Source organism: Gracilinanus agilis, chromosome 4 (genome assembly GCF_016433145.1).
Source record: "Gracilinanus agilis isolate LMUSP501 chromosome 4, AgileGrace, whole genome shotgun sequence".
Classification (NCBI taxonomy): Eukaryota; Metazoa; Chordata; class Mammalia; order Didelphimorphia; family Didelphidae; genus Gracilinanus; species Gracilinanus agilis.
The window spans coordinates 206,869,868-206,882,926 of record NC_058133.1 but is presented as its reverse complement, the minus strand read 5'-3'; the positions used below and the strand labels follow the sequence as shown (position 1 = coordinate 206,882,926).

Sequence of the window (13,059 nt, the reverse complement as noted above, 5' to 3'; positions counted from 1 at the left end):
CTCTGGTACCCCTTACATAATATACCTTTTGGGGTATATTAGCCCCCATGACTTATAAAAATGTATTTCTTTACTATGTATGTTGTTTTAAAACTACTTTCACACACTGGTCCATATTCTAGACATTTCCTGTTGGCAGCATCAGTCAATAGGCATTTTTTCAGGACCTAGGGTTGTGCCAGGCACCTTGTTGGGATTCTAGGGCAGAAATACGATACCAAACAATACACATTTCTTAAGTGCCTGTTATAATCTAGGCATCATGCTAGCTGAAGATAAAATAAGAAAAGAAAAGAGAAAAGGAAAAGACAGTCCTTGCCATCAAGGAGCTTCTGCTATATCAGGGGAGACTATATAGGCCATTTTTAAGGGCAACTAGGTAGCTCAGTGGATAGACCAGGAGACCTGGACTTAGGGAGGTCCTGGGTTCAAATTTGGCCACATACTAGCTATGTGACCCTGTGCAAGTCACTTAACCCCAGTTGCCTAAATGTCTACTAGGTTGTAGAATTGGTACTCAGGATAAACATGGATATCTAGCTCTTTGAGTCTTCTCTAGAGAGTTCATAATTAAGTGCATGGAAATTGATACAGTCAACCAAGAAAAAGTTTGGAGAGAAAAGAGAAGGAAGTTAAGGGCAGAGATTTAGATATACCCACAGTGGTCATGATACGAATGATGGTCTAGGAAGGAGACCAAAGAGCTGTCACACGGGAAGAAAATAAAGAGGAGAGAGCATCTGAAAGGGGATGGCAGTCAACAGTGCCAAATATTATTGCACGGAGGTCAAGCAACTGAAGTTGGCTTTTTCAGGCAAATCTTCTATTTGAACTGGTACAGCCTTGTATAAAAGGTATTACATAACCTCACAAATAGTTTTAACTGTATATCAAAATGGAGCACAACTAGGTGGCTTAGTGATTGTTAGAGAGCCAGACCTGGAATAGGGAGGTCCTAGGTTCAAATCTGGCCTCAGACGTTGCCTAGCTGTGTGACCCTGGGCAAGACACAATCCCCATTGCCTAAACCCTTACCACTCTTCTGCTTTGGAACCAATACGTAATATTGAGTCCAAGATGGAAGGTAAGAGGTTTTTTTTTTAATTGTGTCTCAAAAGTATCTTTACTAATGTGCTCTATTGTTACTGCTCCCTCAATTTTTAATTTTTTAGGCAATCATGTTTTTTTTTCCCTTTTTAGGGTTCTTGCCTACACATAGCAGGCACAACAGCCAGTCCAGCAACTTAACCCACAGTCGCAGCAGCAGCAAAGGCAGCGTGGAAGAATTTGTGTCTCAGCCTAAGCAGAAGGATCTAGCAGGCAGCGTGCGACAAAAAGTGCTCATGCACTATGAGGTGTATATGGCCAGATGTGTCCCAAGAGAAATCCCAAGTCCCCAGAGGAGCCCAGTCCAGAGTGCAGAAAGCAGCCCTACAGCTGTGAAAAAGGTAAGCTCACTTGTCCATGCTTTACCCTTTTGCTCTTTTTAGTTAAGGAACAGGGAGGGATATGCGAGAAAATAAGTCAAGATGAAAGGGAGTGTGAGTGTGAGATTTTCTGCTGCTCGAGACTGTAATGGCCAAAGTTCAAGTGAAAGTTGACCGGGAAATCTTCCTTTGTCACAGGTTATTCTAAAACTCTATTTCTTCTCTAGTCCTGCATACTTTTAACTACAAATGTAATGTTCTAAAACATTAATGTTGCTGCCTAAGAATGCCATCAATTTCTTTAGTTAGGAGGGTTGATGGAGTTAAAGGTCAGATTGTCCTGAGTGGCAAGCATCCAGGAGTTATCTTTTTTTATGCCCTTCACTCAGACTTCTGGTTTTTTCAACTTTCCTGTATGTCAGCTATTTCATTCAGACCAAAGAGACTCCAGTGGACCCCCACCCCCATTCCCACCTGATTCAGCTGACCATGATAAAATCAACAAGAATGTTTTAAGGTTGGACCCATAAATTAGAGTTCAGTTTTATGAGAAAAAAAAATGGAATTTTTCAGTGCTCAGGCACTTAGTTTGCAAGTTGCCAGAAATAAGTCAGTCATGAAAAAAGAAGACGGGGGTTATTTATTCTTCCTCTCATCCAATAATCTCACTGAACACTAGTACAGCTTGCCATTCTGCTTCCAATGCATTGCACAGGTTAGACTTCGGAGCACATAGTACTGAGGACATGGACCCTGGCTTAAAGGAGTCTCAAAGTCTAGTTGGAGTGATAAGACACAAAAAGATGATTAATATGGTAACATGAAAGTCCATAGAAGAGCCTAGTTCCCTTACATATATTCCAGCAGACAAAAGTGGCATCAGATCAATTCATGACCAACAAGACCAAAGAGAAACAGAAGCAAACTTGTCCATCTGGTTCAGGACTGCATAAAAAGACACCTAGAAGCCTGGGGAGGCTGGGAAAAGAATTTCACCAGGAAAGGTGAGCCAATCAGAGCCCTGGTTAATGGGCCTGAGCACAGAACTCTAGGGAAGCCTGAAATCAATGGGTTCTCTCAGTGATGCCCCAGGAAGGTCTAAAATCTTCTGGAGCTCTGAGCAGGGATGCACTAAGGGAGGCCCAAACCAATAGAAATATAGGCAGTGAGCCCTGGGTCAGAGCCTGTCAGAAAAGAGAATTGGGGAATTTCCAGCATTTGCAGGTTAGTGAACTGGAAGCAAGGACAGGGTGATACACACCTAGGAACATTTGAGCCCCAACAAGAAACAAGGGCAGCACCATGCCAGGGCAGGTGTGCCAAAGGGTTTTCTAGGAGGCCTGAGGTCAATATGATCTCTAGCATCCCATTGGGGCTTGTTAAGGCCAAAGCAGGTGAAAGAACCAATTCCCCATTGGGGATTGTGCAAGGAGAAAGCTGTTAGGCCAAGTACAACATTGCATTAGGCTATTAGGAAATTGAGAGAGAATACAAGGAATGAGATAGAGGATTGACCTAGTACCCCATCCAGGAAGCAGTGGGAATGGCATTTAAACTAGAGGGGGCAGGACCAAACAAAACTTCTCACCCCTGTTAAGACTGGCAGGAGGGAGCAGAGTCTGGCCCTTGCACCAAGTCCCCAAACAGGATATGTTTGAAAATAGAAAAGAGCATCAACATACTCTAAGTTAAGAGAATCCTAAGAGTCAAATATATTAGAAAAGGACAACTCAATAACAAGTATGAATCAAGCTTCAGAGAAAGAAATGATTTGACCATAAAGACTCTAAGAGTGATTAGAAAAAAATGAAGGAAGATTTTTTAAATGAAAGCACAGTGTAAGGGCTCTAGAAGAAAAATTTTTGAAAAGAGACTAGTTTAGAACAAAAGACTCTTTACCCAAATAATGGACTCCTTGAAAAATAGAATGCAGTAGCAGATGTCTGTGACTCCAGGAGACTACCAAAAATGTTAAAACAAAATCAGAGGACTGAAATAACAACCTCACAAAAATCCTGGATGCTGTATTTCAAGAAATTATCAATGAAAACTACTTACAGAGGGTAGAGTGAAAATTGAATCTACCAATTACCTCCTGAAGGAACTGCAGAATGAAAGCACTAAAGTGTGTCATGGCCAAAATCCAGAGTTCCCCAGACAAAGAGAAGACTCTGTGAGCAGCAGCCAGAATGAAGTAGCTCAAGTTACGGGAATCATAGTCAAGATTGCCCAAGACTTAGCAGAAACCATTATAAAGGAAAGAAAATCTTGGAATGTGGAATATGGTAGTCCAAAAAAGTAAAATAAAAGCTTATAACCAAGAAACAGAACTACCATTAGAAGGTATAAAATAACCGGGAGTAGAAAAATATAATAAGACATATATAGGAATTGTAGGAATATGGCTACAAAGCCCTGTTTACAGAAATAAAAATAGAATTTAAATGATTGGAGAGAGACTAATTGCTCATGGCTGGGAACTGTCAATATAATAAAAATGACAGTACTGCCCAAATTAACATATTGAGTGCCATGTCAATTACAAAGTTGTTTTAAAGAACTAGATAAAATATTAAAATTCTTGAGGAATAAAAAAGATCTAGGATATCAAGGTAAGTAATTTTTTTAAAAGTACAAATAAATAGAAAACCCTACTTTCAGATCTCAAATTATATGATAAAGGAGTAATTATCAAAACTATTTGGTACTGGTTAAAAATTATTAAGTAGAGCAGTAAAACAGTGTAGACAGGGAAGAATCTAAAACAGTTTGGTTCAGTAAGCCTGGAAAAATGTTGCTTAAGGAAGAATTGACAAAACTACTAGGAAAAGTAAGAGAAATCTTACTGAAATTGGGTTTAAATCTGGGGTTCTTAGCTTGGGATCTGTGGACCATTGAGAGTAGAAAGGAGTCTCTCAACTTGACTTGAAAGGGGGAAGAAATTGCATATTTATTCTCTAATAGGAATTTAGTACTTTCTTCAGTTATGAATGTAGAAAACAAATATTATTCTGACATAGGGACCATAGACTTCACTAGACTGTGAAATGATTCATTGTTAGCACTGGATTGTACCAACATGCTTCACAGTCAGTTCAAAATAGATCCATGACCTGAATATTCAAAATCATACCATAAATATTTTTTAAAGAACCAAATCAGATACCTTTTCAGCTATATCTAGAAGGTGAATTCTTAAAAAATAATAATAGCCTTTCTAAAGTGCTTTAAGATTTGTAAAATACTTTACATATATTATTTCATTCAATCCTCATAACAACCCAATGAGATAGGTGCTATTATTATACTTATTTTACAGATGAAAAAACTGAGGCACATAGAGGTTGCCACTCAGGGTCATGGGTGTGTGAGGCAAGATTTTAACTCATGTCTTCCTGACTTTTAAGTCTTGGCTTTTATCCACTTTGCCCCTTAGCACAGATGTAATTATAGAAAATGAAAAGCTTTTACATGAACAAAATTAATGCCACTGGGATAAGAAGGGAAAACTGTCAACTGGGGGGAAAATAATCTTGGTACCAAATAGATCTAATAAGGGTCTCATATTGATAATCTCTCTCTCTCCCTCCTTCCCTCTCCCTCTCTCCCTCTCTCCCTCTATCCCCCTTCCTCTCTCTTCCTCCCTTTTGCCCTCTCTCCTGATCTCTTCACCCCATAAATAAATATATACATATACACATGTATGTGTTAACAGAAATATCTAAAACCAAAAGTCATCCCTCAAGTGGGCAGAGGATATAAGCAAACAGTTCTCATAAGAATTGGACTGCTAATAACCATATGAATGATTGCTTCAAATCATTATTAAGAGGAGCAAAAATTAAACCAACTCTGACATGTCATTTCATGCTAAGTAAATTGCCAAAGTTACAAAAGATAGGAATAGTCAGTACTGGGGATGTTGTGAAAACTCTGGCACACGTGTTGTTGATGGAATTGTCTGATAATTCTGGAAAGCAGCTTGAAATGATGCCAAGAAAGTGACTAAAATGTCAATATCCTTTGACCCAGAGATTCCACTACTAAGGAGATATCAGACAGGATCAATGATCAGAAAAAAATCTATACCAAAGAGCTAGAAAAAAGATGCCTTTCAATTGGGGATTAGATTAACAAATTGTAGTACATGAACATCAGAGGGATACAGAAAAGTATAGGGGGACTAACATAAACTGATGTAAAATGAAGTAATCAGAGTCAGGAAAAATATATGTGTATATGTCTGTATATGATCATTATATAAATATGTAATATATATATACACAAAATATTTATGTGCATACATACATATACATTTATACCCATAATCTAAATGGGGAGGGAAATCAATAAAGCTATAAAAACTGAATAATATGGGATTATAAGGACTATGCTTGAATTAAAAGTAGAATTATGAGAAAGCACTTCCTCCCATTTTGTAGAAGGAGGAACTCCAAGTTTAGAACACTGAATAAAATGTCAGACTTTTTCAGTATGTTGTTTAATTTTCTCAAACTGTTCTGTTTCCTCTTTTTCATTCTTTATCATAACGGATGCCTGAGAGAGGTGAGGAGATAAGACTAGGGAATATATCAGGAAATATAGATGATAAAAAATAAGATATCAAAAAAATTTTAAGATATCAATAAAAAAAGTTTAAAGGTCACTTTTTTTTAAAAGTGAGAATAAGGTGCTACTTAAAGTAGACTACAAAGCAATAATCACCAAAACTGTTTGGTAATAGTGTAAAAAAATAGAGAAGTTGACCAGTAGGACAGATTACGTATATCCCAAAGCAAACAAGTTAATTAAATACTATGTTATATCAACATCTTATACCATAGTACAAGAATTATTAAATGGGTACATGACCTCAATATAAATGGTTATATCTTAAAATATATATAAGTAGTGAGGAGAGAATTTTCACAGCTACAGGTAGGAGAGGAGGAGTGACTAAACAAAAAGTTTTTATTTATAGTAAATGTAGTTAGAAATAGTGTGTTAAGTTAAAAATATTTGCAGCAAATTTCTTTGATAAATGTATGATATTCAAGCTCTATAAGGAATTAATACAAATGTTTAAGAACAAGTCATTCCTAATAGATAATCAAAGAATATGAACAGTTAGTATTATTTAAAAGAGAAATACAAGATTTCAGTAACCATAAAATTCCAAATCATTAATAATAAGAGAAATGTGAATCTAAACTGATTGGAAAAGATGGCCAAAATATGGAAAACTACAGTTGATGAAGAGCCTATGGGAATATGGCCCTGAGCAAGTCACTTAACCCCCATTGCCTGGTTCTTATTCCTCTTCTGTCTTGGAATACTGATTCTAAGATGGAAGGTAAGGATTATTATTTTTTTTTTTTAAAAGCCTATGGGAGGAGGCAGCCAGGAGGCTCAGTGGATGGAGAGCCAGGTCTGGAGATGGGGGTTCTGGTTTCAAATCTGGCCTCAGATACTTCCTAGCTGTGTGACCCTGAGCAAGTCACTTAACCTTCATTGCCTAGTCCTTACCACTCTTCTGCCTTGGAACCTATATACTTAGAATCATTTATAAGAGAGAAGGTAAGAATGTTTTTTAAAAGGGAGCTTTTGGGAGGACAGACACATGAATGCACTCTTTATAGACCTGTGAATTTGCCCAACTGTTCTGGAAAAAAATTCTGAAACTATACCCTGAAAAGCAGTAAACCTTATATATCCTTGGACCTAATATTCCCAATAGTAGACTTCTACCCCCAAAGAGGTTAAAGAAGAGATCGGTTCATATGTACAAAATGTATTTATACCAACACTTTTTATTATAATAAGGACCTGGAAACAAAATGAGTATCTATCAAGGAATGGTTGAGCAAATTATGGTAGAGAATGTAATGGAATAATATTGAGAAATGATGAAAAAGATTTAGAGAACTCTGGCAAGACTTGTGTGACATGAGTTGAACTAGAACAACTTATACAAGACTACAGTTTTGTAAAGGAAAACAATTTTGAAAGACTTAAAGCTCATCAATCCAGCTCCTAACCATCACTCTGGGAGATCTGTGATGAAGCAGGCTTGCCACCTCTTGTCAGAGGAATGATGGATTACAAGTGCAGAATGGAACTTAGATTCATCTGGCTGAGATCTAACCAGCCTTGTGACCTCAAACAAGTCACTTCCTTGTTCTGGGTCTCAGCTGCTTCCCATAAACTGAAAGGATTAGATTAGATGATCTCAAAAGTCCCTTCTTATTCTAAGATGTTATTTCCACTTTACAAATTGCTTTAGTTTTCATATTTTGAGGAAATTTTTTTATTTTTTTAGCCTGTAACTTCAGATGGCTTTGATCATTTATTAAAAGAAATAAAGATTTTAAAACCAAGCAAGAGTTAGAGAAAATTACAAAATGTAAATTAAACGGTTTTGATTATATTAAACTAAAAAGCTTTTGTACAAACAAAATGTAGTCAAAATCAGAAGGGAAACAACAAATTGGGAAAAAATCTTTATATCAAAAAACTCTGACAGGGGTCTAATTACTCAAATATACAAGGAGTTAAATCAATTGTATAAAAAAATCAAGCCATTCCCCAATTGATAAATGGACAAGAGACATGAATAGGCAATTTTCAGGTAAAGAAATCAAAAGTATCAATAAGCACATGAGAAAGTGTTCCAAATCTCTAATAATTAGAGAAATGCAAATCAAAACAACTCTGAGGTATCACCTCACACCTAGCAGATTGGCTAAAATGAAAGAAGGGGAGAGTAATGAATGCTGGAGGGGACATTAATGCATTGCTGGTGGAGTTGTGAACTGATTCAACCATTCTGGCTGGCAATTTGGAACTATGCTCAAAGGGCTATAAAAGAATGCCTGCCCTTTGATCCAACCATACCATTGTTGGGTTTGTACCCCCAAAGAGATCATAGATAAACAGACTTATACAAAAATATTTATAGCTGCGCTTTTTGTGGTGGCAACAAACTGGAAAAGGAGGATATGTCCTTCAATTGGGGAATGGCTGAACAAACTGTGGTATATGCGGGTGATGGAATACTATTGTGCTCAAAGGAATAATAAACTGGAGGAATTCTATGTGCACTGGAAAGACCTCCAGGAATTGATGCAGAGGGAAAGGAGCAGAGCCAGAAGAACATTGTACACAGAGACTGATATACTGTGGTAAAATAGAATGTAATGGACTTCTGTACTAGCAGAAAGCAATGACACAGGACAGCTCTGAGGGATTTATGGTAAAGATGCTACCCACATTCAGAGGAAGGACTGCAGGAGAGGAAACATATAAGAAAAACAACTGCTTGAACGCATGGATTGAGGAGGACATGATCGAGGATGTGGACTCGAAACTACCACACCAATGCAACTATTAACAATCTGGAAATAGGTCTTGATCAAGGACACATGTTAAAACCAGTGGAAATGTGCATCAGCCATGGGTGGGGGGAGAGCAGGGGGGTGAAGGGGAAAGTAGGAGCATGAACCATGTAACCATGTTAAAAATGAATATTAATAAATGTTTAAAAAAAAGAAGACTTTTCCTCAAAAAAAAAAAAAAAGAAATAATTTGAAGAGGAACCAAGTTCATATTTCAGTGCTATCACTACCTTGGACAAGTCTCAGTTTCCTTTTCTGTATAAGGTTGTGTTATGTAATTCTAAAGTCCTTTACAGTTTTGATCTGCGATCTTGTGAATACCTTATATTTAGAGACCCAGTGTTTATGGTATTGCTACAACATCCTGGGCAAAGAAAATTTGGGGGAGATCCTATCCTTTTCCTCAAGGGATTAATAATTTGAGATAATGTTAATGCAGATATAAAGCATTGTCATGGCACTCGTGGGCACTCATAGAAATGAAGTCACTGCTCTCAGAGATCTTTCTACAGAGATGATACATGAAGTACACATAAATATAATAGGTGATGGTGAGTGATAGTTTTAAATGGGGAAATCTAGACTGGCTTCTACTAATACTTGAGAAGGAAAAGAATATTTTGAATTAGAGAATCAGAGCAAGATTCACACAAGAGATAACACCTGAGCTGAGCTTTAAAACAAACAAACAAACAAACAAAACAAAACAGAAGACTCTGGAAAGGATGAGATGAAAGAGGCAGATTCTAGACAAAGGGAATGGGCAGTGTAGATTTCTGGAGTCTGAGTTCTGGACAAAATTGGGAGAGAGCTAGTTATCCTGTTTGACTGAAACATGGTGTGTGAAGAGTTTTAAGAAGTCAGGCTGGAAAAGGATGTAGAGAGAGATTGAAGATGGCTTTAAATGCCAGTTTGTATTTTGTTCTTGAGGCAGAAGAGGGAAACTGAAGATTTCTGAGCAGAGGAGTATTGGGGTCAGTCCACTACTTCAAGAAGGCTATTTTACCAGTCATGCTAAGGATGAATTAGAAACGTGAGAGACCGGAGGCAGGGAGACCAGATAGGAAAGTGTTACAATAGTTCAGGCCATAAGTGATGGTAAAACATTTGGCAGGTGGTAATTAAGAGAATGGTAGAAAACTTAACTTCTGGCTCCTAACCTACCCCAAGAAACAGTAGTAGTCTAGGAAAATGCCCTCTAAGAGCCCAGAAGACTCCCTTTTCTCTCCAAGACCCCTAAAAACTTTGGATCACAATTTGTTCCCTTCACACTCCATCAAATGACTCCTTTCAGCATGGTGTAGTAGATTGATTACTAGAGTCAAGAAGACCTTAGTAGCTGTGTGACTGGGCAAGTTCCTTTACCTCACTGGGCCTCAGTTTCTTCTGTAAGAGGAGGTTAGATCCCTTCCAGCCTTAATTTTGGTTTTATGAAATTCTAGCTCTTTCAGCAAGATAAGATAAAGAGCTTTTCTGCTGTCTACGTGATAGGGAAAGGAGCTCAAAATTTAGTGAAGAGATTTCCTAACAGGGCTACAGGCACTGGAAAAGACTTTTGACCCCCGGTTGCCAAAGGGACTCTGGACAAATAAGTAAACACTAAACAAAAATCTAAGTGCAGAGATTTTATTGTGTACAAGAATATAGGAAGAGTCTATTTTATAACTTGAGAGAGGAATTTGGGGAATGTCTGTTTTGGCATAATGAATTCAGAGGGAAGACCAATAACGCTTTTGACATGAGAGGTAAAGAGAGATCCTTTTTTTAAAAAAATCATTTAAAACCCATACCTTCTGTCTTAGAGTCAATACTGTGTATTGGTTCTAAGGCAGAAGAGCAGTAAGGGCTAGGCCATGGGGATTAAGTGATCCAGGGTCACACAGTTAGGGAAGCATTTGAAGTCAGATTTGAATGCAGGACCTCCCACCTTCTAGACCTGGCCCTCAATCCACAGAGCCACCTAAATGGCCCCTAAAGAGAGATGCTTAGAAGTGAGATTTGAGGATCTGTTTGGATTAATGGGAAGGTCACAGAGGAAAGAAGAAAAGAAGAGTGGGAGCAGTGTAAGAGTATTCTAAGCTAGTGTGTGGTGGGGCTGTGCTAGCACTCAGAAAAATCATATAAGGGATGGGAGAGGAAAGCTAACATTTTAAGCACCTACTATGTGCCAGACACAATTGCAAATGTGATCTCATTTGATCCTTATAACATGTCCTGTGCTGTAAGTGATCTTATAATGCCCATTTTGCAGTTGAGTAAACTGAGGTAGGCAGGCACATCCACTGTGCCTCTTAGTTGCCTCTAAGGATTCTCAGACCTCCCTTTTCATCCTATTAGTTAGAAAATCTTGATGCAGAAGTGATAAAGGGAAGTGGGAAAGGAAGGGCAAACGCTCGTTGCTTTTTGCAGCTATATCAAGTGCTTGGTGTCCTTAAACCAATTTGAAAGAAATTTCTGTGGTTGGATGGACCACTGGCTTCAGAGTTGAACCTGAATTCAAATCCTGTCTTAGACCTTTAGCCTTTGAGTGACTGGTCAAATTATTTACCCTCGGTGTTCTCTCCTGCAACCTTATGAGGTAGATGCCATTGTCAAATCTTGAGAGATGTGTATATGTGTGTGCATGTATACATGCATGTGTGTTATGTTATATTTTACCTACAGTGCATAAAATAAATGGTCTTGTGGCATACCAGTTCTCTCCCATTGTGTTTCTATGGTTCCAATCAGTGGAGTAGTTTTAATTCACTTTAAAACAATGGAATGTTTAAATTTAAATGCTTAAATTTAGTGGTAGTTCTTTCTTTGTTGTGGTTCAGTCATTTCAGTCATGTTTGACTCTTCATGGCCCCATTTGGGGTTTTTTTGGCAAAGATCCTGGAGTAGGTTGCCTTTTCCTTCTCCAGGTCATTTTACAAATGAGGAAACTGAGGCCAACAGGGTTAAGTGACTTGCCTAGGGTCAGTATCTGTACTAGTAAGTACATGAGGCCGGATTTGAACTCAGAAAGATGAGTCTTCTTGAGTCCAAGCTGTATTCTATCCTCTTCATCATTTAATTGTCCCCTTTCTTATAGTATCTTCATCCAAAAGCCATTTGAGAACTTGGAGCACTTGTCATACTGCATTCTCCAGGGGAAATCCTTAAAACGTGTCCGGTGAGGGGAACAAGCTATAGGAACCTAGATTTGTGAATAGTTAGCTACCTGTCTATTCCATCAATAAAATCAATGCATGATCTACAATCCCAGTTACTTTTTTTTTTCTTTTTTAACCTTTACTTTCTGTTTTAAAATCAATACTAAGTATTAGCTCCAAAGTAGAAGAGCCATAAGGGGTTAAGTGACTTGCCCAGGGTCCTACAACCTTGGAAGTGTCTGAGACCACATTTGGACCCAGGACCTCCCACCTCCACACCTGACACTCTATCCACTGTGCCATCTAGCTGTCCCTTTTTCTATTCTTTAACTTGTTCTAAGTTTCTTGAATACTTACCAGATAAGTCATAGTACTCTCTCTCTCTCTCTCTCTCTCACACACACACACACACACACACACACACACACACACACACACACACACACACACACACACACACACACAGTAGATGTTTCGCACTGTTTTCTCAAGATGAATAAATAAGAATCAAATCGATGTCAGGAAAAGAATTAGCTAAACAGAAGGTTCTTCCAGGATAATTTTTGCTTCTTCCAAGTAAGGTCTTTAAACATTTTAAAACAGTTTTCAGTGTCTTCCAGTGTGCATTCTCCTACAATAAGCACTATTTGGTGCCATGCCATCATTGTTACCGTCATATCTACAGACGCAGAAATGCCACCCAACTCTCTTTCTTAGGACAAAGAAGTAATGGGTTTCCCAACTGCTAGCAGATATAAATTAGTTGGTTTAATTTAATTTAATTCAAGTTAATTTACCTAAGAGCATTATTAAAATTGTTAAAGTGTGCTTTTGATGACTTGATTTTTGGGTTACTTCTCAATATACCAGTCATTTCCCAGGATACCATAGCTCCATATTGAACCCACCTTCGTAACAAATTAAAAAAAATTAAACAAAACTATTCAACAAAATGGGGGCAGCTGGGTGGCTCAGTGGATTGAGAGCCAGGCCTAGAGACCGGAGGTCCTAGGTTCAAGTCCGGCCTCGGACACTTCCAGCTGTGTGACCTTGGGCAAGTCACTTGACCCCTATCGCCCACCCTTACCACTCCTGGGCTAA

At 38.1% G+C, this 13,059-nt stretch overlaps 1 protein-coding gene across 1 annotated transcript in view; it reads left to right on the top strand.

Annotated features, from left to right (window-relative positions):
• Window positions 1-13,059, top strand: part of TEX2 (testis expressed 2) — a 149,057-nt gene that overhangs the window by 101,903 nt on the left and 34,095 nt on the right. The window contains exon 6 of the mRNA XM_044673531.1: window positions 1,201-1,448. Within this exon, the coding sequence (XP_044529466.1) occupies window positions 1,201-1,448 (248 nt within the window). The remainder of the gene's footprint in view (window positions 1-1,200; window positions 1,449-13,059) is intronic.